The following is a 24,224-nucleotide window of genomic DNA, read 5'->3' as shown; positions in this document are numbered from 1 at the left end:
GGTACATCAAAAAGTGTTCAAATAGATATTAGTCTTAATTTATGCCAATTTAGTACAGTACTAAATACTAAATACTAAAGTCTATCTGTGCTGTTTACAGTTAAAAGTTAAACCGTGTGTCTTTTTTATGATTTAAGATTGAGTATTCCCCAAACACTGAAAAAATAAGACAAAGACAACTATAAACCCTGAGTGAAATTCATATAATACTGTATACCACAGTACATCAGTTTTGCACTTGAGGCTGTGAGACAGTAGTTCTCTTTTGAAATCAGCCACTCAATCACACGATTGACAAAGAGGGCATTTGGTATGCAATGAGGAAATCGGCAGGGTCACTTGATCATTAGCATATCGCAAAAAACGTGTCGATCAACCCTGCTCGGCTTTACCCTTTTCATCCACCAACGGATCTGTCTTCATTTGTGTCTGCATACAAAGGTCTGGGTTGCCTTTAAAATGATCCAGAAAGGTCAAACTTCATAGGCTTCTCTCTCAAGGAGAGAAAGGTGGGAGGGGGAATACTTTGAATATTGCATCTCAGCATTTAAAAACCCATGACTATGCATAAGCTGCATGACGGACCCCAGGGAGAGGCAGTGGACCTCCTAAAGATTCCTTTTAATACCCTGAGGGGATAACGTGCATAGAGCAGCTCTTCAAACTGTACCTGCAGTTGTTACATGACATGAGGTGATGAAAGGGATCTCCTTAAAATAAGACATGGTTAAGAGGAAAATTAAAGCATTTGTCTTTTTCCAAATGTGGCGCTCATTTGACGCATTTGACTTTCAGCACCACTTGTGGATTCAAACTCCATCCACAGTGGGTCAGCCATGCTGATGCTGCTCACCGTGGTCTTTGTTGGTTTAGCAGCATTCTTCATCTACAAGTTCAAAAGGTGTGTTCACTTGGATCAGGAAGTAAATTGTATTTGTATTGAATTGTATTGAATTCTCTTTTAAATCACAAACGATTTATCTTTGTTGCTCGTGAAGACCTTACACAGCAGCTCTGCTAATTCTCTGTCATTAGGAAGATCCCTTGGATCCATGTTCAAGCTGAGAATAGTCATGAGAAGGAACCGGAGGTGATCAGTACAGTCGGTCAGAATAACATGTCAAAGGTCAAGCTCAGTGAGTTTCCCTCTCCGAAAGAACTCATGGAAAAGGAGCTGGAGGCCACGAGCAGAGGTAAGTTAGCTACACATTTAATACTTGCCACCATTAACAATTAGTGGGTGGTGTACAAAATATACTGTATTTTAAGTAGTGATGGAAGAAGATTTACGTCTTTTATTTTAGTAAAATTAGCAATACCACAATTTACAATCTCTGTTAAATGTAAAACTCCTGCTTTCAAAACCTTGTAGTGTAAGTACATGTAAAGGTTGTCACTATGGAGCCAAAATGGACTGCTGTTGTTACATTATTATACATGTCGGATCATTATTATAGATGCAGGAACATGTAAACAGGATTTCAATGTTGTACCCATACAAACTAACTACCAACTGCAAGTACCAGGTGGTATAGAATTAAAATACTCTAGTAAAGTATAATTACATAACAATTGTACTTCACTTAGTTATTTTTCATAAATACATAAGTGAATGTATTTTAGGATTTAGAAAACTACAGTATTTGACAGGTGTGATGGCCCTTGATTGCTGAGACTAAATTAAATAAGAATATTCAAATCTGTATACTTTTTTGAAAATTTCAATGGCATAATATACTTTGACATTTTTATGACATCTTCATGACAGACAATATGACTACATATAACTTTTCTTGACATTTTTATGACAGACAACACTCTGACTTGACGACTAGTATACCAAAACTTTTTTATGGCATTTTTATGACATGTCATGATAACATGATATATTCATTACATACTATACAGTGAAAATTTTTAATGTGACAGTTTTCTGACATACGTAGTGTACTTTGACATTGTTATAGCAAACATTTCATGACATTTATTTGAAGACGTTTTTTTCAACATAATCTATGGATTTTTTTTGACATGCAACACGATTACTTTTTATGACTTTTTCATGACTTTTTTCAACATACTATACTATGATTTTTTATACTATACTATATCATAACTTCTTTTGACAAACTATGCTTCCTTATTTTTAATTACATTTTCATGACATACTATACTATGTTATGACATTTTAAGGAAATTGTATTGGTATACTAAATGCTCACTGACTCTAATACAGGATTTAAAGGATGACTGTAATTGTAAAAGACTGACACTGATTAACAATAAACACTGTTTTCAATACATTGTAACTGTATTTTGGTGTAGACACAAAGTACATGGTTTCAGTTTTATCTAAACAACTGTAAATTAAAGTGCAGCACACATCTACGGTACTAGAACCTCTGTATCAATGCAATGTGTCATATATGTGGAAATTGAACACCACAAGCAATTGCAGCACAGTAACCAGATATCACGATGACAAGTTACATTTTTGATTGCTCTGGCTGACATCCACAGTCATGTCTTTTAGATGACAACTACCCAGTCCCTGCAGACACTGGATTATCTGACAAAAGTAGCATTGCAGTACTCCTGACAAAGACATGTGGGCTGCAGGCTGCTTTTCTGGTCGCTCAGCACTTTGGCTATTCTTCATTTCTCAGCTGTTTGTACTTTTACAAGTCTTTGCTGATCTGAAACAAATCAACTCCTTTTTGGTGGCTTTCGAAAAATGTTTATTTACAAAAGGGCAGATCCGCATGGGACCTTTTGATCTGTGGCTCGCTAGATCAAATTTACAACCTGCTGTTTAATTAATGCTCTGAAATTTGGTTTGATTTTCATGCAGTCTGATTTGGGCTGGGGATACAAGTCTGTTGTATCCATTTTACAACAGCATATTATGATCAATCATTTGTCAGTTCAGGCCCCTGTCCAGTAATCATTCATCCTTTGTGAACATTGGCTTCATTATTCACGATTACATTGTGAATAATTCAATATGTTTATTTAATTGTGCTTGAAATATGCCTAGTATAAACTGCGTATCCCTCTGAAATATATTTTATAAAGTACATATGTTTTCATTGCTGTTAGGTAGGTCTTGCTCCAGCCAATGAAAAAAGCCCCCTACCAGTGGAAAAACATTAACCAGTTTTAATTTAATTAATGTCTGGGTTCAGTGATTTTACGTGTTCTCATTTTAGTCCAAATGGCTTTACAAGCACATAGAAAAGGCAGATTCTGCTGGCCATAGGTTTCACAGTTATAAAGGTAGAGATGAAGATTCGAATATTTAAAATAAGACGTTGCATATTAAAATGAAAATTTTAATGTAATGATGTAATGATTTATGTGATTACAAATTGGTTCTGAATGATTAACATGACAGCTCACATGGCCTCAAGCTGTAAAATAAATTCAGCACAATGCAGGAGGTTGTCTGAACAGGTTTCGTTAGTGATGTAGTTGTATTTCACAATGTGAGAAATACAAATTAATTCTATTTAAAGAAGTGTTATTTACATAATCTACTTCTTTGGTAGACATCACTCTTGTTAGATGACGCTGGATGCTCATGCACTAAGGGAGAAGTTCACTTTTTTTGAATGAAGGGTAGTGTGATGCAAGTATTTCACTTAAAGTTACATTTTTACATTGAAGAGCTACCTTAGGAGTAAAAAAGCTCTTAGTTGAGTGTGAAGAATAAAACACATTTAACAAGAAACGTATTACTTGGAGCTACTCTCAAGTAATCGCATCATTAATTATATGTATTAATAGCCAATCAGAGACAAGCACTAATGCCTAAATCTCTTTCACTGTTTATTCCTTTAAAAAAAATCCTTATTCAGTGATACAAACATTGGTAATTTACATTTTTAATTGTGTGAAATCCCTCATGCACTATAAATGATATTTTTAGACAAACAATGTAGGAATTAAATGATAATGTGGAAGAGGTCGCTCATAGTGATGAACCTACAGAGAATCACCTGAATCTCCAGCTCCCTTCTGCTTTTCCAGAGCTACAGTTTCTGTGCATTGTTTTGATTTTGTTGCCTGCATCTTTACTGCTTCGTTTGCCCTTACTACTCACATAGTGTTGTTTTGGTTGAGAAAAAAAGGTAAGAGACTGGCTGGTGAACATAGTGAAGCATTTAGCAGCTAAAGAGACACATGTTTTTTCAGGAGTTGGTAGAGAGAGATCAAAAACAGAGTTTAAAGAGACTGAATGTTGGACTTGCATTCGTCAGGTAGCTAGAAGCACAACTATAAATGAATAATAATGTTGCTCCGTAACGGCTGGATAGGTAAATAAGCAGCTGTTTTCTAGTTTGCCAAATCAACATATAAGGTAAATATGTTAATGTGGCCAAAAATGTAGTTATCTTCAGTTAAAATATGGACACCTCTAACTCTCTTAAATTTAGGAGCAAGTCTCTTTCCTTAGCTCTCTGTGTGATACAGTAACGTTTTTTTCAGCATTAGATATTTCAATCTTAAATTGTATTCTTTCAGATCTTAATTTTAAACTTCTAAACTCCCCATATCCTTTACCTTACAAATTTACTACAGACTACATATATTTTAGTCTTAAAATACGCTCATATTTTCTTTGGCAAATCTGAACTAACTGCCGGATCTTTTCCTTGATACATTTATTTACTGCCAGGTTATTAGTTATACAGGTGAACATGAAATTGGCTCCAAGCAGCTTCATACAAATCACCAAATTGAAATTACTGACAGAGTTGAGACATGAAAGTACCACCTTTGAATAAGCCAGTGTCTGCACAATCTGAACGACCCCACTTGTCAAGGCGATCCTATCTTATCAGCCCTCCATCACCAGCTCAGCCCTGCTCTAACGAAGCCATGTTCCTTTGAGACAACAGGGGGCTTTTCAGCCAATATGCATGGCTGATGAATTCATTATTAAGTGTAAAAGCGTATAAAAAATATTTGATCTCCAAGTGGAAAGATACGATGGAACACAAGATTGAATTTTGTGTTGATTGGTTGATGTTAAAGGCAGTTATTCCTTGACCCCAAAACCAATGTCATGTAGGCAAAGCAGAAATATAAAAGAAGTTGTGTTTGCAGAGTCTCTTTCATCATCATATCCTCAAAACGAAGCAACGTGTGATGTGCATGTAATGTCTAAGCAGTTGATTGTCCATTTATTTAGTCTGTTTTTATTTTTCGTTTGCATGTTTTCAGGAGGAATTGGAAGAAATATGGAGAGAATTGTTACAAGGGAATTTCCAAACTGTTCAAACGTCTAAGACTCTGTTACTGCGTAAGTACAGATTGTTGTGTTACAATTGTGCTAAAATTGTTTGCTTTGTTGGCATTGTTTTCTTTTTATATACACATTCCACTGTGATAGCTGCTATCCTTCAAAGTCATGTTTTTAACCCACATGGGTAGAGTAAGCATCTTTACAATACTTGATGAAGATCAATCCACCGAGCCAGACTCTAGGGTCTCTAGCGGTGAATTGCTGGAAATGGCTTATAAAGTTAGCCAGAAAAAAAATGTCCAATTAGCCTCAAGGTTCCCGGCTCTACATTAACGCCATCTATTTCATGGATATTCAGCTGCCATTGTGTACTTTTGATGAATGCGTCACCGCCTGTGACATATCATCATTTGTGTTAATTGGGAGGAAAATAGCAGAGGAAAAACAGAGTTCTTCAAATAATATACCTCAGAATCTATAAGAAACAGTGAAATGAGAAAAGTACCATTAAATTAACAGTTCAGTACAAGAGACATAATGTATAGGCTTCACTGTATATGTATAGATTTTTTAAAAAGTTACTTTCAATTCTGCATTGAATGACAGAGAATGAACATAACTCACTATAAGGACATTTAGGCCGTTAAGGACTATCATGATGTAGGGCTTAAAATGATGAACACACTTGATGTAATAAAAATGAAATATTACAGTACTTGTTGATAATGTTTCCCTCTAACAGACACATTGAACTGAGAAGGCTATAACATTTCTCAAGCGTAACCTTTTTATTTTGTTTTTACATTTTTTCCTTTTTCCTTATAATATAATATATATAATTGATAGATAACTTTAGTCATCATTTCATGTTTAATAAACCACATTCACGCTCTGGATAAACATTTACCGCCCTATAACTAGAGGTCTTTGAGTTGTAAATATACACTAATGAATATTTATATTAGAAATGTCAAAATCTGACTGTTGTGAATGCTCATGAGAAAGGAATATCGGAAAGGAATATGGAGTTGGTTTTGCTTTGTAAGTTAACATGGTGCTTTAAATGACTCATCAGATGATGGTACACAACGGAAAATGTGACGTTGAACATGAACGTATGGCCTTAGAAGGAGAAATATTGTAAACTTGTACATAGAGAGAGAAGGAATGTAAAGGAATGTACAGTAGCATCATCCTACTTTAATGTAAGGTTGACTTACTGAACAGTTAGTAGGTTAGTATGTTTCTATGTACTTCAGTCTCACAACAAACTGTATGTCATCTTTTTCATTTGTTAGATTTTTTTTCCAGTAGCATGCCCTAATAATCTGTGATAAAAGATATAATATATTAGGGAGAGCAAGTACTTTATGTATGTATACATATATATGTATACGTATATGTATATACACGCACACAATCATTATTGGTTTTAAAGTTTCATTAAACAAATAATTGACACCTTGTCTAATAGTCTAGTTGTGCAAATGCAAAAAGTTGTGCATGATCTATGATATTGTTCATTTTTGTCTGATATATAAATTGTCTTGTTTTGAATCATATTTCTTACTGTGAACAAATTGCCATTTTTAAATTGTTCAAAAATAAATGTATTTTTATATTGAATCATGTGTATCTATTATGCATGCACCCAACATTTCTGTTGAAATGGAAGATGTAAGAATATAATATAGTTTACACTCTTGTCTCCTGGCGGAAGGATGCGAAGACAGATTTCTTTGGCTGCCAGTGAATGAGAAATGTCTGCATTGTCATGACATAAACCTGAAAACAAGATTCATGAAGCGCGTGTTATCTGAAAGTCAGGTGCCTTGTAGCAGCCAGCACATCAGTCTCAGCATTACACTTTTAATGATCCCTCAGAGGCTCTGAAGTCAGCTTTAATGGGCAGAAGTGGGATAACACCCATGTGAAGATTCCAATCCGACACTTTGACTGAGCTTCATTTTACCTCTATCACTCAAGTTGCCAGTTACAGATGGTTTCTATTTAATGGGAACAATTACTGAGGCAGTAGTTGGATGATGAGGAACGGACGATTTTGTAAAGAACTACTGCCGTTAGTATTGCTCATTCTCTGTTCTCCGAGTTAGAAAAAAAAAGAAGCCTTTCACTTTAAAATGGCAAAGAGACAGAAAGGTTTGGAGGGCAGAACTGTGTGGCTGATTGGCTGAAATGATTCTTCACGCACAAAGATGCAGCAACAAGGCCCTTGTCCCTTTGTTTTGCATTTTGTTTGCCACCTCAACAGCTTCATATCGCACACCAATCTCCATCACTCCCAACAGTCATCAACGCCCCGAGAGTCTTATTCTCGGTCCTGCTCTCAGTCTGAATTAACACCGAGGCCTTTCTCTAACTGCCCTGGGATGTTCGGCGGTGCACAATCAAATTGAACGGTGACAATCCCTAATGGATGATTCGCTGCAGCCAGACACTAATGTAGCACTCAATGAAAGGAAACATGCTCATCAATTTCACACTGTGGCTAACACAATATTGCTGTGGGGTTATTGTTGTGGGACATTTTTCATTCAAGGTGCAACCCATTCTGGGAAAATCTTCCTTGATTGTGTGTGTGTGTGTGTGTGTGTGTGTGTGTGTGTGTGTGTGTCGATTTCCTGGAGAGGGGATAATTAATTTGTTGCACAGTGGGAGAGCCAAGGAACTAGCCCATTAGAATCACTCCAGGCTACTTGCTGCCTTTCATTGTCCTCCTGCTCGGCCCTATTGTATCATGCAAATGGATGAACTGAAACTTTGAGTGTGCTAAGCAACACTTGTTAGAGACAAAGCAGAAAAAAGCAACAAATTCGAGTGAGGGTGCCCGTCGATCAAACTTACCAGTTTGAGTCATAGCTCCGCCCTTTATGAAATTGACTAAATCAAAGGTCAAACACAACTAAATGCTGCAGTGAACCACATGGATTTTAACAGACAGCAAAAATATATAAAGCGCTTTATGCTTTGGGGAAATGAGTTCAACAATCTGCCACACTGCATCAATGTTTAGTTTCTGCTTTATTCTGCAACCATGGTTACTTCTGCGAAATCAAATGAAAAACACAGGAACAGCAAGTCGCTTGTAATGAATGAGCTGTCCAGCCTTTGAGAAATGGAAAATACTGCAGTTCACATTACATTTTTCTTTTCTAATTAAGACACATTTTTACCATCTTGAAAGAGGGGGGGGGGGGGGAATCATCATGCAAATATGTTTACAGTCCTATTCACAGGTTTATTATTGGGACTCGACAAAAACTCTCTGATGATCGGTGTAGAGAGACAGCGTTCGCCTGACGACGAGAAAGAGTTTATTTATGCTTCAGGCTCAATCGCAGGGTTGGAGGAAAGAAGTATGGAGAAGCCTCCAGTTAATTTGTCTCACTGACATATGATGCTGACAATACTTAAAAAGAAAAGTTGGATGAAGAAGAACTTCAGTACTTATCCCAAAGAGACAGCGGCTGACCAAAGCTCTGTGCGTAGGCTGAGCCTTGTTGACAGGAGATACGTCTTCTCTATCTCCGTGTCCCTTGCAGCGAAGGAGATGAACAAATCCGCAGCCTTTTGTGCGCCGAGTCCTTGGGGGCAAACCTAGAACAGACCGCCGGCTCCTGAGGAAATGCCAGGTGGAGATGCTGGTAACATAGTGGTAGATAAACAGTCCAGAATAAATAAAAAGGTGTCAAATGAGAACATGTTTCCGTTAAATCCTGGTGTGGTTTTAGTGTTGCCATACTTCCTGTAACCTTCACAGTGATGCTCAGTTCAAAGAAAAACATGAAAAATGTTTTGTAACTGTGTCAAGGAGCTCAAGTCTTTTAACTTCATGGTGGTACATCAGACAAACAAATAGCTAATGAATCTTAAACAAATAAGTAGTTAATTAAAATACAGATCTAGCACTTTTCACTACATCACAGTATGTGTTTGCGGCTGTAACCATAGCTTTTTTTTTTGGTAACACAGGAATTATTCTTAAGTTTTTACATTTAGCTCTATTTATAGAAACCAGAATGTACAAGAAATGCTCTGGGCAACAGATATGTACGAAGCACAAGTTTAAAAGTCATTGCGTTGTTTAACAAGTCGAATTGACTGTAAAACAATCAAATGTAAGATTTCCGCTGCACAAATAATCCATATGCATGATTTAGATTGGAAATTTGTGAATAATCTGTCTAAAGTAGGTTTGACATTAATCATGTTGGCTTCCATTCCACTGTCACTAAAATGACTTATTTGAGTCTCCTACACAAGAGGGATTGCTCAGTGTCTCGTCTACTGTATATAACAGACTAGTATATTTCCCCTTTAATCTTCTGTTGTTATTTTTGTTGTGACATTTATAACATTTTGAGCGGCAAAGAGACGGGCTTCATGGAATACACAGATCTGGGACAAGGAGCCCTCCCTCATCTCCTGGATATTGCAAGCTTTCATTTGATGAGAATCTGGTGATAAGATTTACTGATTGTACAGAGCTTAATGAATCTGCTTCCCTCACTGTCTTAATCAGATAAGCTATTTAAAGTAAACTTCACAAACACAAGCCCAGAGAACAGAAATAGGAACATAGGATATTATTATACATCACATCTGCCCAGCTGTGTGATATTTTCATATTTGGGCAGACGCAGCTGTAACCAGCTGAGACAAATAACTTTTACTTTTCCCATTATGGATGTACATTATTTACATAAAAAGATCAATGTCCTTGCAAAAATACAAGTATTTTCAGTCAAAAAGTGTCCCCTTTGAAGAAGCAAGTATAAATCTGTACAGTCTCCTCAGAGGGATTAGGCAGCACAGTGTGAACTGGTCCATCGATGCAAGGGTAGCGAAACACTCGAGACCATTCATTGTGACCGTGGTTTCATAGCTTGCTGGAAGTAACTGCCAAAAAAGATGTATTGCTTTCGAGTTGGTCATAGACTCGCAACATTAAAACACGTGGGGCGCTTCATCAGAGAGCTTGATGTCAGTGTGAGATGGCAGGTAGCCTGACAAGGGAGAAAAAAAAGAGAGACACAGAGGAGGAATTTTATGTATCGATTTGCATACGGGTGTATTTTTTGCAGGCAAACACATTTATCTTGGATGGGTCGATTGTTTAGAAGTAAATCAACTGGAACCTCATAGATATTTCTTGATGAAAATGCTTTCACCACTCCGCTACTTTCCTGATGCACTAATTATTTTATTGGGTCAAATAATTCACCCAGACATTCTCATCACTTTAGCTTGCACTAGATTGTGCTTCACTTACCTGTGAATACTAATACCTTGCTGTGACAAACTCAGGCTGACAAATACATAAATATACTGCACATAATAATAACGGTGTCTTGGTATCTCGTGTATGATAATACGGAGGCAGGGGGAATAGCATCAGTACTTAACAATAAGCGAATATCATGTATCTTCAACTTGAGACCACTGTTTCTCTTTGGCGGTGCAGTTTTTAACATGCGACATTTTTGACAATTTTATTTACTGTACTTAAGAGTCAATTCACACAAAACAAATAAACATTTTCTCACTTAACCCTTGTGATATGTAACTATATGTATAACTACACCTATTTGAATTGTTTTGGTTTTACGTACTTAGGTGGTGGGATATCTGTTTCTGTGATTTATACCACAATTCAAAAACAAAGGGGGTGAATTACATGTTGTTTGTGTGGGGCTCATAGCATTAAAATAATTACATTTCAGAAATGTAACAGCAACAAGTCTTTTCACAAACAATGTTCAGGTTAAGGTACGGTCACATTAGCCATATGTTTGATCAAACTGTTGCAATTTTGGTATGGCAATGAACATTTTCAGAGCAATAGTCAAACTGTAAGTGGTTTATGGGAGTGAATGCTGCAGTATGTGGTCTGGTAGAGTAATAGTGAACATAAATAATTGATTGCACTTCTAGGAAGTTTGCTTTGTATTTCTTTGTCATGCCAAACATTTGGCCCATCCTACATGGATTCAAATATAACTACTGATTAAATCATACACAAAGCAAAAAGAAAATCATCAGTTCTAACATTATATGTACTTCTACGTACTCTCAAACAATATATATTCATGTGCAAAACAAGTTGAGCATTAAATAGCAGCACAAAGAAAAGAAAAGCTACGAGCTTAAAGTTTATCCTGGTTAAAGGTTGTTTTTTTCCTCATCTATGTTCTCCAAGTCACTGGCTGACATAAATGTTTTGTATGTGAATAGCTAATTTGAAGTCGTTTGTACTAATTAACAAGAATAATAACTACATTTCCAAAACACAGTGCATCACTGTTTCTGCCAATTAGCAAGGAAAACACAAGACAAGTGTCTAGGACATGCAGCGGAACAGGAAGAGCATCCTTGTATTTGTCATGCAAAGAATATGGGCTTCAACTGAAGTGATAGAAGTGTAATGTCACCGTTTACGGCTTTACTCATTATGTGTCACTGTGAACAGTTTTTAAAGCAACGACTTTATACTAATGAAATAGTTGCATATCTCTAAACCTTGGCAAATATATCCACTACCACCAACTACCACTAAAGAAAATGTTTTTTTGTCATTAGGATGAATTGACATTTTAGCTAGCGCTGCAGTCTTTATGACCAGCACACACAAAGACAACATTTGTTGCATTGAGAACAGTGCAGGTGGCGATAACCTGAACTTATTTTTAGGTGCAATACCACAGACCGAATACTTACTTTGACACATGATAGAATAAAACACTTCATCAAGAATAGACCCTCATTGTTCAACATACAAATCTGAAAATAACAACGAGAAAAAATAGCTGTAGCTTAAAGGGAGGAACATAATTACCTCTGCCTTTTGAGTCCAACTGTACATCCACATGATCCAGTGAGGTCAGCTTGTCCCCCTCAGGGTTTGGGACGTCTATGGAGGTCACTGTCGGGATGACCTCTTGTTCTTTGTCAGGCTGCTCTGCTGTGTATGTGTTGATGCCCGGGATCTTCCTGTAGGTCATGCAGTGGGGGAAAAAAGAAAAAGATTTAAAAAAAGGCAAAGCTAATGGAAACCTGCCATCAGGTCTGTTTCACTAATGCTTCCACTAAGCATAATGTGTCACACACTATTTTTAACTGTTCAGGATGGGAGAGGATTGCTTGAAAGCTGGAAACTAGGGCATTTCACATTCCACTGGGCATTGCTCTTTCACTTTCATATTGTTCACCTCCATTTTCAATCAATTTTTCATCCCCTCAGATGCACCCACAATTCCACTTAAAAACTAACATCTTGCATTTCTAATTTCAGAGTCTCCCCTTGTGATTTTGTGCCGCAGCTGGTGCGGTGACATTTGAGGCAGCTTTGGAAATGAAAAGTTGATTTCTTAATGTTGTAATTAAGATCTTGAAAGTGAAAGTTAAGTAATGTTTTACTTCATAATGAGAAAGACCCTGCAAACTACAGAGGAACTAAACCATTCCTTTATGATTGGCATGGGATTACCTGCAGCAGAGGATGCTATTTACTGTATGTCCCTCACTGTATAATATATGTTGTCTCAGGGCTTATCTCCTCAACCTTTCCTGCCTTTCTGCAGAGTATGCCTCACCTTGGATGGCTGTGTTTAGCATTTCCGAAAGGTCAACCCTCACATTGTCAGATAGATGAATATTGATAACTGCAGGCCTCTGACAGCCATTCAGCACTCTGTGGGAATTGATTAGACTGTCATTCCCTGTAATATTCTGCAGATTGAGACAGAGGGGAATTGTCTTATTCCTCAAGCTATTATTGTGTCACGGGTGTCCATAACTCAGAGATATATGGAGTCTGAATACTTCTGGAAAGTTTTGGGAGTTAGGAGTGAGATGCATGCTTGTAGTTAATGGGGCCGACTCCGAACAGGGTCGTTATGCAAACACACAAACAACAATAATCTATTTTATCATGGATACCTGCTCCTGAAAATCTGAGGATTGATCTTCACACAAGTCCAGTTCTATCCAGTATACTGTACCTTTTAAACTTATATATAACAAAGACAGCCAAGCCCATCAGTACGACTGACACGAGCATGATGACTGCAGTTCCACTGTGGCCACTATCACTGCTGTCCACAAGAGGAGCTTTGAGGGAGAAAAAAACGAAAGAAAAATTGAGTGCACATGCAGGCCAACTGAGGATAAATGCATTTTTTTTTATTTCATATGATGCTTTTATCCAATCAACTCTTTGCCTTTCTCTTCTGAAGTACACTTTATCCAGGAAAAGCCCTTCACTATCAATACTGCTCTCCAGGGAGTTTATATATATTAAAAACAAACAATACACCAATAATACAATTAAAACACTACATTTCAAAACCTGTAGACTTACTACTCATCTTCACCTTGAAACTTGAAGGCACAAAGTCTGGCGTGACAACCACCTGAAATGCAACTCTCTCCTAAAAAGGGATCAGAGTTCCATTTGTTCGGGGATGGAGTGTGGCTGAGGCAGCAGGCTCACCTGGAGACAGCTGCGTGGCGTACACGTTCACCTGCACCCCCGGTTTGAGTGTGAACTGGATGAGGTCTTGGTTCAAAGCACTTAGCAGAACCTGAGAAAGCTATGAGGAGGGGTGATGGAGCAGAGAAGACTCAGTTAGAAGCGGCTGCACAGCAATATTCCACAGTCATCAATATTTCAACCACAGTCATTTCATCTAACAGCCTGAATTATGAATCAGAGTTTTTGCTTCCTTCTAAAGAGGAGCAAACGTTGATATGACACGGAAAACCAAACCTGCTGCACTGAAACCCGGCAGAATTTTAATGGCGATGGAAACCCCGTCAGGTAAAAGGGCGGCCCTATCGGTGTGGCAGTGAGATTTTAAAAAGAGAATGTATTGCTATTTTGATCAAAACCAAATTTCTTACCTGTTTTTGTTCAGTATTTCCAGAAGATACCATTTAATGATTTGAAGTTCAGCGAGGCAAAGCTATTGGAAATCAAAGTATGTTCTAATATCAGAAAATTAATTTTTCTCCCTGAAGTGCCTGAAGTTCCCCTGCTTTCACACCTAGATGAAGCAATCATTTAACAGGAGACCAAAACGCCTTCCCAGAACCCATTTGAGTCCTTAGCCATGCCTCACTAATTCCATCTTGCTCTTTCTAAAATCTTTCCACTGGTTAAAATTAGACTGCTCTACACAGTATGAATAATTACTTTTTGTTCTAGTGGCATATCAGGGTCAGTAAATCTATTACACATTTTAATAAGCTGCACCACACATACACTCACTACATGCATGTGTGTGGGTGTGGGCACATGCTCACTTAATGCATCCACGTTGCAAGTCATTCACTCGAGCTGAGAGCGGTGGACTGAAGATTTATTACCCTATTGTCTGTGAGGTTCTGCCAGGTAATCAGACAGGCTTTAGATAAATACATCTCTTTAATTCCCAATCCAGGCCGCCTGCCCTAGTTTGTCTCCTTTCTCGATGCTGCCAATTATATGATGCATCAATGTAATTAAATATCTATTAACTTAGTTCAAGACTGACTGTGAGCCAGCAAAATTATGTTTACTTGTGATACATTGAGGTCCTCCTATCCCTTATGATGAATAAATTAGCTTTAGTTTAGTTGGTGCTTAAAAAGCAGCGCTGTTTTATTGTTTTGTATACATATTTGATAGCTTTCCATACCATGTTGAGAGATTAGTTTTGAAGAATAATAATAACAACCATGAAGCATGGGAACTTGATTATGGTTTTGTTGTTGTCATCACAAGTTTAAGGCAAGCCTCCAAACTTCTAAAAGGTGGCAGTGAGTCGACAATATGTACGAGATGCTTTGTAAGTAATATTTTAGTGCTCTGATGGATGCTGTTTTAGTCCCTTTACACGGGAAGACATTGCCCTCTAGTGTTGATATTGTGCATTACTCTTTAGGGGGGGATTGCAAAACAAAGTGTGTGTGTGTGTGTGAGTGTGTGTGTGGGAATTGCAGGGAATCAAAAGGGTTTACTCAAAAACTAAATGAGGAGGATGTCTTATGGAGCTATATGAGATGAGATGAGATGGGTCCTATGTGCCTGCATGCTAATAACGAAACATATTCCTCTTGTTCTCTGTGTGTGTTGTCGCTTAATGAACCACACCAGTGGTTGCTTTACCCCAATTACTACAAAACATGTTCACTCCTCATTACTGCTGACCTTTTCCAAAGAATAACATAGCATTTTTCCTACAGTACCATGTAGCCAGGGTGTCCAATCATTTCACCATGGTATCAACATACATTTGCAGAGACTTTAAACTTGGCTGACTTCAGTAATCCATCACAATGAGCATCACGTCCGCATTTATTTTTGTCAAACTTACCCTTATTGTCGCATTGTGCAGGAGTGCAGATTTTCCAAAGCACTTAAAACTGTGTTACCATGCAACAATAATGTAACTTTGACAAAAATAAATGTGGACATGATGCTCATTGTGATGTATTGCCTCAAGGAAAAACAAGTTTTACATCTATACAAGTACCAACCAATGGCTGCCTGGAAGGTAGAAAAATGTTTCAAATGTTCAGCATGTAAAGTGTAAAACACCTCATAGCAGAACTGGAGAATAATCAGTGATTAGTGAGATAATTGTGGATGATTGCTGGAATATATGGGAAAGCCAGACGACCAAAATTGAAATCAACTTTTTCAGATTGGCAAGTTTACAAACCACATGATGAATAGAGGTTGATGACTCATTTATCACATCATACCAGGACAAAATCCTTGATAAACTTATGGCACAGAATACTTTAAATTATTTTGGCTGCGAGCAAAGCTATCACGCAAAATGCAAAAAATATTTTACATGTACATGTGCCTATAACGTGTATTTTTAACATCTCACAAGAAGACCATGCTTCTGTACAAATATTGTAACCCACTCAAACAAGATGTAGCCTTCTGGTGAAAGACATGTCCAAACATAATAAACTATCACTTTAATACAGCAATATAGCTCAAGCTGATCACTCAACAGTGTTGTACGGCACTCTAAATGGAAAGGACATATCCTCCAGGCATATCCTCTCTAGACTTCCTCTGCTTACTTTTGTGCGGTTTTAATTATCCCAGAAAACCGCATTGCCGTGAACATCTGCAGAGGGCCATTAAAACAATTTGATGAGACGGTACCTGATCCAGGTGCGCCCAATTTTCATCCATGCCCCCGTCTCTTGGCTTCTTTTCAGGAACGATGAAGATCTCTGCTGTTGTTGGTAAACCTGGGAGCACTGTGACCAGGAGCTGCTCCTCGTTTATTCCTGTGACCTTTAACAACAAAACATCATTAAAAAAGGGTTTTCTAATTGACAGTGTTTGGAGTGATATTCTCTGCTTTGGTTCTGTATTAATGAGTAGATTCTCCTGGCTCACTGCTTCACATATCATTTGCCTAAGTACCAGTCACTGTCAAGATATAATGCACGGATCAACTGAAACATGCAAGCTCAATTTGACAGTCTTTGGTAAAGGCCAGGGCTTTTAGTGCATTTATGCTGTAACCAGAGGTCTCCTGTCAGTTTCCTAGTGTAAACCATGGTAATATCTGACAAGACAGAAGGTCAAAGTGAATGTTTCATACTGAGGGCTACTGTAGGATATATATAGACCTCAGTATCCAGGTCTTTTACATAACCTGCTGCTTTTTTGACATCCCCACAATGTCTGAGAGGGGAAACCGGATGCACTTAACCACAGTTAAGTTCTCTTTACTTGAGGTTTTGGTGTTCTCTCAAGGCAATGGCATTCAGCTCTTTAGAGAGCAAATGGCAACTACCACAGCGGTGCTTTTACTGCCCTGTTTTTAACATGTTCAGTTGGAAGGTTGTACTGATTTCAGGTGAAGTGCAATATCAGAGTGTAGAGGTTAACATTACAATTAGACAGCAATTGAGGTTGAAGACACTGCAGGTAGCAGAGTGCAACACTTGACAAGACCACATGCATACATTATAAATGCAGCATAACCAAGAATGGAAATGCCATTGGTTTATTAGACTTGACTTACTCCCTCCAGGTGAGTGCAAAGCTGCATATTGCCAAAATCTGAATAAGGAGTTCAATTAATTCCTGATTGTGTCATGGTCTTTATAATAAAAGATCGCAGCTGAAAAACTGACCTGAACCATGTTGATCTTCACCACTCGGCTGATGTCCTCTCTCCACTCAGACACCCCGGGGTTCAGCTCGTCCAAATTAGAAGAAAAGCCCAAAACGTGTGACCGAAAATAATCTGAAATGAGATAGAATAAAATTCAGACCTAGGATACATATATTTATGTATGTATTATATATGTTGTTTTTAAGAAGAGGCTCAGAATTTTTACATTTTCATATGAATTTTGATTATTGGAAAAATAATCAACTTTCAAAACTTTCATTGATTCCCTCTCAATATGAAGACACAAAATTGACTCCATAGTTTTCGATTTATAATTATATTTGTAGGGTCTCTGTGTGTATTGAGTTTACCATACACAGCCACAGTCATTTGGTCCTGATGGACAGTGTTGCCAACTGAAGCCTGAACAGTGACGGTGTGACTTCCCTCCTTGGAGAAAGTGAAGGACATCGCTCCGTCCAGAGTCACAACAGGCTAAAAGGCAAAGAGACAGAGAGAGATGTGACTTGTGACTCTATCATGTCATTCAGCAAACAGGCTACATGGAAGAGGATAAGAAAGTAAAGCGAACCTCTGTTTTGTTATCAAACCACCAGTAGTAGCTGACTGTTCCCACATTGCTGGGGCGTAACACTGTCGTGAGGTTTACCGCTTTGTTCTTGACGACAACTGAAGGAGCCGAGAGCTGGACCTGTTCAAGTTGACCTTTAGAGAGAAAACATGAACACTATAATTAAAATGTTTTGTTAAAATGTGGCTAATAACAGGATACTCAAAATTCCAGCAGAAGCCATGTTTTTAGCCATATTTTGGGCACAGCATTGACAGTGTGCCTGGAACACACTGAGCTTATATGGTACATAGACAGTGGAGAAGATGATTGCACTACGGGAGTATTTTGACAAGTGTTTGTGGATGTTTAGATGCCAACCATTACATTGAGCTGAACTAGAGCACTTCTCTTTTAAAGGAGACAACAAACTGCCGTCTTTTACGGCATACACGGGGGCGTGTTTTGAGTGATCCTCAAAACTTTGGATGGAGATTTTGGATGTAGTCTCGCTTTGAGGAGCCAAATTTGAAGTCACAGGTGATAAAGTCAATGGGATATTGCAAAATTGATTAAAATAATGCAGACAGAGTCTATTCTGGAGGAAAAAGGGCTAGTGTTCGAATTCCAAAATCAATGGAAGAATAGTCCAATAATTGTTTATGTTCTAGAAAGCCACTTTTAAATGAAATAAATGATTTAACTCACAGGAGACGTGGAGATAGAGTATCACCCTATCAAAGCCCAGAGTGTTGGTTGCTGTAGCAGAAACTTGGAAGATGCCAACTTTACTGTAGATGTGCTTGACCCCGTCATCGATGGAGCTTATGTTAACATACGACATCGCTGTGCCGTCGCCAAAGTCCACCGTTACACTTGTCATGGAGCCGAGACCCTTCAGAAAGAAAACACAATGCTGTCACTCACACTGTACTCTCTTGTTTTTTCAGTGTCCTCGCCAACATGTAACAGAGTGCATTTTCCATAATATCTACAAGAAAGCGGTCAAGTGGTAAACCATGTCACTGCATAGTGTTGGATACGCTGGTGCTTTAGCCTCTCTGACAGCATCTCAATATACAGATAAAACACGACACTACAGAAAAGCATGAGGCCTACAAGTATCACCCTGTAATACACACTACTGTTGCTTTGATAAAGTGAAAAGCAGCACCTCTTCCAGAAAGACCAAGAAAGTGACATTCCTCTCCAGGGTTGCTACCAGTGTTCCCTCACTGGTGAAGAGCTGGAGGCCCCGGGGGGCCTGACGGGGACACTTTTGTGGCCTGGGGCTGTACTTCAACAGTGTTCCGTCAGTGCAGTTGTTAGACAAAGCCCGGCGATATCTGGAAATCATTAAAGACCCCGAAAAAGACACAGATGAGCATGAGTGTAAAAGCAGACATACAACACATACACACACAGGGAGAGATTCATTAGAAATATACAACAGTGGTTCCAAAGCTGTTTTTGTCTACCGTACCCCCATAGATGAGCTCAATTAGCTTTTTCAAACAACAACAGCCATCAGTTTGTAATGGATGTTATTTCACACTATTAACTGTATAAAAAATAACATATTTTTATCATACAAAACATAACTATTATGAAAATGTTGATGTTTCAACTATTTATCCTATTTTGAATTATCTACTGGCTTGCTAATATGTTTTAGAGCACATTAAATTGCAGCATGTGGGTTCAGGTGCTGGTAGTTCGTAGGTTAGCCTTAATCCTATTTGTTTTTTGATTTTCCTCCAATTTTCCTTCCTCCGTCTGTTCCGAAGGTTAAGAAGCTTTCTTGGATGGTGCATAATGCACAAACGTTTTCACACAGAGTAGCAGGTGATTTTCAAGAAAGTTGAGCTTGATTGTAACCGGAGACATTTCTACACCGAGTAGTCCCGTTGCTCGTGTCACCACAAAGGAATCTGTTGTACCCTGTGGTGTTGAGGAAGCTGTCCCCTGTGATGCAGTCTCTGGATGTTGCTGTAGGAACGAACCAGAAAGCCAGAGCGCAGCTCCCGTCAATCTGCCTCTCAAACCCATAGTCGCTGTTTTACGTTGGAACAACAGGTAAAGAAAGAGAAACTCTTAGGAATTATCCAGGTTAGTTATCATTCATTTAAAATATAAGATATAATTACTCAGCTCAAGTAGACTCATACACAGTAAGTACATGTCTACTGGGAATAGAAGAGTTCTCGGCTTGAGAAAACTTTTCGCAGCCCGGCAGCTCACAGAGTTTGAGACTTGATGTTTTATGTATCACACTTATAAAGGCAGAAAAAGAGTTGTGCGTGTATATACAAAGTATAATTATACCTCGAGAAAGTCAGAGGTATCCGTCAGAATTTCTTTCATCATGATCAGAGAAACACAGTCTCAGAGTCAGAAAGTTGAATAAACGTTGGAATAAAGTGGTGTAAAGCTTGTTTAATTTAGTGGTAGGAGCTGTTCATTTAGCACCAGTGAGATCAGAGAGATAAAACAAAAACCATATGAGACAAAGTCAAGTTGTTAGACATACAGAAATATAAAATAATAGACTCTCGAGCGAGGCATTCGTTGTATTCATGATTCAAACCTATTCCAGTGCACTTGATATACGTAAGTAGTAAGATGCAGAAATGAACTGCTATCACATATTTGACTGTTGGGGCTGAGCTTCAATATTTTCAGTCATCTTCTGTCAGTTAAATTGGGTTATGTTGATATGATCATTACTGTTTTATAAAATGATGTCCAAATCAATGAATTCATGCTAATTGTTGTTTATTAAATTGTTAAACACATTTTAAGTTTTGTTTGCTGTAATCACAGAACACAGTTCACTACATTAAACCCCAGTTTGTTTGTTTTTAATTTATATTGGATTATTGATTACAACCACAATCGTTTATAAAGCTAAGAGTTAAAACAACTTATGCCATATTTTAAAATCATATACTAACTAACACCCTAAGTCGATAGAAAGATAACAGAAATAAGAATAACAACCTCTCTATCATAAAATATAAGTCTTCAAACACTCCTCTTGCTGTGCCTTAGGTTTGCTTCACAGACTCTGCCTCTGGAGACTGATAAAAGGTTTTGTATTGGATTTAATGAAATGAAAAGAGTAGCTGCTGAGCAGGGAACTCACCACTCAAAATCTGCCTCTGTGCATGGGCAGGAATCTGACATCTGGGAAATATACTGATTTCTGGCCTTGACACATCGAACGTTTGCTTTTGGTTTTTGGAAGATTCTCTTCATTCCCATGATGCACACTTCGCCCTGTGATGAATAATGCATCATAAACATTTCTGAGGTCCTTTATCCTTTTTTTCTCTCTACCATCTTGCTTTCATTGTGTGACTGAATCAAAAAGATTCACTTGGGTTTGATCAGCGAGTGGCAGCTTACCTCATTGTGTAACTGCCATGTCATGTAATCTTCGGATGTGCATCGTTGTTGGAAAATGGACCGGAAGTCAGTTTTGACAAGTTGCCACTCAGATCGATGACTGAAATGACCGAATATTCTGCACAAAGAAGCCATAATACATGGTGAAAACATTTGGTATATGGGGCAGATTAAGATAAGAAAAACAAACTAAACATTTGGGTAATTTTAATGCACCGACTTTAATCCATATTCCTCTGTGGGTTGAGAAACATCTAGGGCTCATGGAACCCTTTCAAAATCACATTGAATAGACTTAGATGTACACTTCTAACATTTTATTGGGGTAATATATAATTACTCAGAGCAATCATTAAACTACAAACACAGGAGCTCCTTTTGATTCCTTCATATCTTACGTCATTATGAGGGTGTCCTCTCCAGGCTCTCCCAGTACCCCGTCAACATAGAGCGGAGAGGAGGTGAAGCTGTATTTGTCCCAGTTTCTGCCCTCATCAAAACTCAGCCTGAGGGAGAGAACAATGGTTGGATCACAGACAGACTAGCCACAAATAAGAGTTGAATTCAGTATGACAATCCTTAGCAGAAAAGCAGCCTCATTCCTTGTTTGAAGATCGAGTATAGTCTCTAAAAAGATTGGGTACACCCTTGGAGAGCCTTACCAAATGTGTCTAATTGGCAGAGGTGTGTGTCGGATGGCCACCAGAGATCCTCCTTGATTCAGGAAAAACACGCTGTACTCTTCCTGAAAAACCTGCAGACACAACCAGCTTCATTTTATCACACCAGAGAAAAATTTAGTCTACACAAAGTGTGCACCAATGACGACATAAGGGACATGCATACTTACACCTACACACTAAATAAGTAGAAACCACAACTGTTCTTAACACAAGGGTCTCAGCTGTGTGAATAAACTAAAGCGTCAAGCAAGTGTTGCCTCTGTAGGCTCCTTTTGGTTTATTCGTTTTACAGATCAGAGATGCACACTTCTTCACAAGGCTGGGTGTCAAACCTCAATTCTTTATTTCTTCACCAAGAACTGGAAAGTGAGAGGTGAAAGTTGGCACTGAAAGCTCAGTCACATTCCTGTTCTTAATTTGGCTAATGCCTGACTAAAGTTATATTTTTTTGTCCTTTTGTTTTATATTATACTGAAGGAAAGTTCAGGGGAAAGTTCAAATCAAATTAGCTTTTAAAAAATTCCGCAAAGTAATGTACAAAAAAAAAACATTGTTGGAGAAATGCAGCTATTGTATAGGGACAATAGACCGTCTTACAGTTATCATACTGTACCTCTCTCCAGCTGTTTCCAGCATCAGATGTGATGAAAATACTGACATTATTACTGGTCAGCTCAGGTCCAACCACACCTGAATACAAAAGGTACGATAGCACTATTTTCAGTACAGTTGCTTTCTTTCTATTTTAACATTTATTCAGACAAAACAAAAATTCTTTGCACTGATGTAACATGGAGAAGATATGCAGGAAATATTGATTTCATTTCAGTTTGAAAACGCAGGGAACTGAACTAAAGGACAGAATTGACTGAGAGATACAATCGAGGAACCATCATTAAGAGTAAACAACAGTTGGTTGTTCAAATCAAATAACCTCCTCACCTGACGCTATTATAATTCCTGGAGCTGAGTCTTTGCTGACGATGTTTCCCGAGGTGTAAGGATTCTCTGACACATGAAGGTGTAGATGTAACGAACAGTAAGGCTGCAGAGCACAAACACAAGGAGATTCGTTTTCTGAAGTGAAAATGTGAAATTGAAAGGTTTGATACAGACCTGGTTCACATGTCATGATAACCGCCCTGAATTGATTTTTAAATTGTTTATTTATCATTATTTTAAATTAATTAACAAATAACATGAATTTTTAAATCTTATGGTGCAGAGATCTGGAAAAGAAATGTGAACATGTTTATCAGAATGTAGTAAATATGTTAAAGAAGTAAAAAGTTTTCCCAACACAAAACATTAAGTATAACCATACACTACCAAGTCTCCACAGATAAAACTGACTACAAATCATTTATGCAGGAAGCTCAATATGGAAGGATCCCTTTAACATCACAATTTATCAAAATGTGTATTTTCAGTTATTACAGTTACAGTTGTATGGCTAAAATACAATCCAATAAGAGTACAGTAAGAGGCTGTCTGGATGATGCAATTACTTGTGGGACCTTTATTGGGCTAAAAGTGGTTTGATTTGTTGACTGGGTCGACCCCACTTTGTGTGTGCTTCCATTAATTATTAGGAGGTTTTCCTACTTTCTACACCATGTCTTTTAGTATTGTCTTCTCCTGTCACCATATGATAGTGTAAAGCATTTTTATTTCTGCCATGAACCAAAAGCTGTCTTTAAAATTAATTTAAAAAAAGTTAAACTAATGGTCCAATCCCACTTCCTACCCCGCTCCCTCTGGCACATTGCTCAGACCACACCCATCTTCAGACGCTATCGCAGTGACACAATCTGTCAGCAGAAATACAAACACTTGCCAAAGTCCTCAGAAGTGCTTCTGTGGTATAGTTCTGCTACAGCAGGTGTCTCCAGGACCACATTTTCCCATGATGACACTCACTAACTCACAAGGTGAAATAATACCATAACAATAGAACAATGTTCATTTATTAAATGTTTTGATTCCCAATTAATTAAGGAGATTAATTAAAAACATATATATATGTGTGTATGTATGTATATGTATATGTATGTGTGTATATATATATATATATATATATCTATACACACACACACATACATATAGAGATAGATCATTATTTATCCATTGTATATATACTTTTAGAAGATAACGGAAAT

The 24,224-nt window shown here is 37.9% G+C and overlaps 2 protein-coding genes across 2 annotated transcripts in view; one reads left to right on the top strand and one right to left on the bottom strand.

Annotated features, from left to right (window-relative positions):
* LOC116379525 (VPS10 domain-containing receptor SorCS3-like) overlaps positions 1 to 7,127 on the top strand; it is a 38,575-nt gene extending 31,448 nt beyond the window's left edge. Inside the window, exons 25-27 of the mRNA XM_031841480.1 lie at positions 796 to 901; positions 1,036 to 1,193; positions 5,227 to 7,127. Coding sequence (XP_031697340.1) covers positions 796 to 901; positions 1,036 to 1,193; positions 5,227 to 5,291 — 329 coding nt within the window. The 3' untranslated portion in view covers positions 5,292 to 7,127. The remainder of the gene's footprint in view (positions 1 to 795; positions 902 to 1,035; positions 1,194 to 5,226) is intronic.
* Positions 7,128 to 8,466: 1,339 nt separating this feature from the next.
* LOC116379514 (VPS10 domain-containing receptor SorCS1-like) overlaps positions 8,467 to 24,224 on the bottom strand; it is a 40,941-nt gene continuing 25,183 nt past the window's right edge. The window contains exons 11-27 of the mRNA XM_031841472.1: positions 23,008 to 23,110; positions 22,679 to 22,755; positions 22,045 to 22,136; positions 21,781 to 21,888; positions 21,383 to 21,500; positions 21,120 to 21,253; positions 19,915 to 20,028; positions 19,149 to 19,320; positions 18,683 to 18,869; positions 17,996 to 18,129; positions 17,775 to 17,898; positions 17,423 to 17,535; positions 16,437 to 16,571; positions 13,761 to 13,860; positions 13,270 to 13,378; positions 12,105 to 12,259; positions 8,467 to 10,275 (exon numbers count right to left, since the gene is read on the bottom strand). Of these exons, the coding sequence (XP_031697332.1) occupies positions 10,217 to 10,275; positions 12,105 to 12,259; positions 13,270 to 13,378; positions 13,761 to 13,860; positions 16,437 to 16,571; positions 17,423 to 17,535; positions 17,775 to 17,898; positions 17,996 to 18,129; positions 18,683 to 18,869; positions 19,149 to 19,320; positions 19,915 to 20,028; positions 21,120 to 21,253; positions 21,383 to 21,500; positions 21,781 to 21,888; positions 22,045 to 22,136; positions 22,679 to 22,755; positions 23,008 to 23,110 (2,034 nt within the window). The 3' untranslated portion in view covers positions 8,467 to 10,216. The remainder of the gene's footprint in view (positions 10,276 to 12,104; positions 12,260 to 13,269; positions 13,379 to 13,760; positions 13,861 to 16,436; positions 16,572 to 17,422; positions 17,536 to 17,774; positions 17,899 to 17,995; positions 18,130 to 18,682; positions 18,870 to 19,148; positions 19,321 to 19,914; positions 20,029 to 21,119; positions 21,254 to 21,382; positions 21,501 to 21,780; positions 21,889 to 22,044; positions 22,137 to 22,678; positions 22,756 to 23,007; positions 23,111 to 24,224) is intronic.

This window comes from Anarrhichthys ocellatus, unplaced genomic scaffold (genome assembly GCF_004355925.1).
Source record: "Anarrhichthys ocellatus isolate YVR2014 unplaced genomic scaffold, GSC_Weel_1.0 scaffold3, whole genome shotgun sequence".
NCBI classification, from domain to species: Eukaryota; Metazoa; Chordata; class Actinopteri; order Perciformes; family Anarhichadidae; genus Anarrhichthys; species Anarrhichthys ocellatus.
Note: the sequence above shows the minus strand (reverse complement) of the source record. Positions and strands in the feature narration are given on the sequence as shown.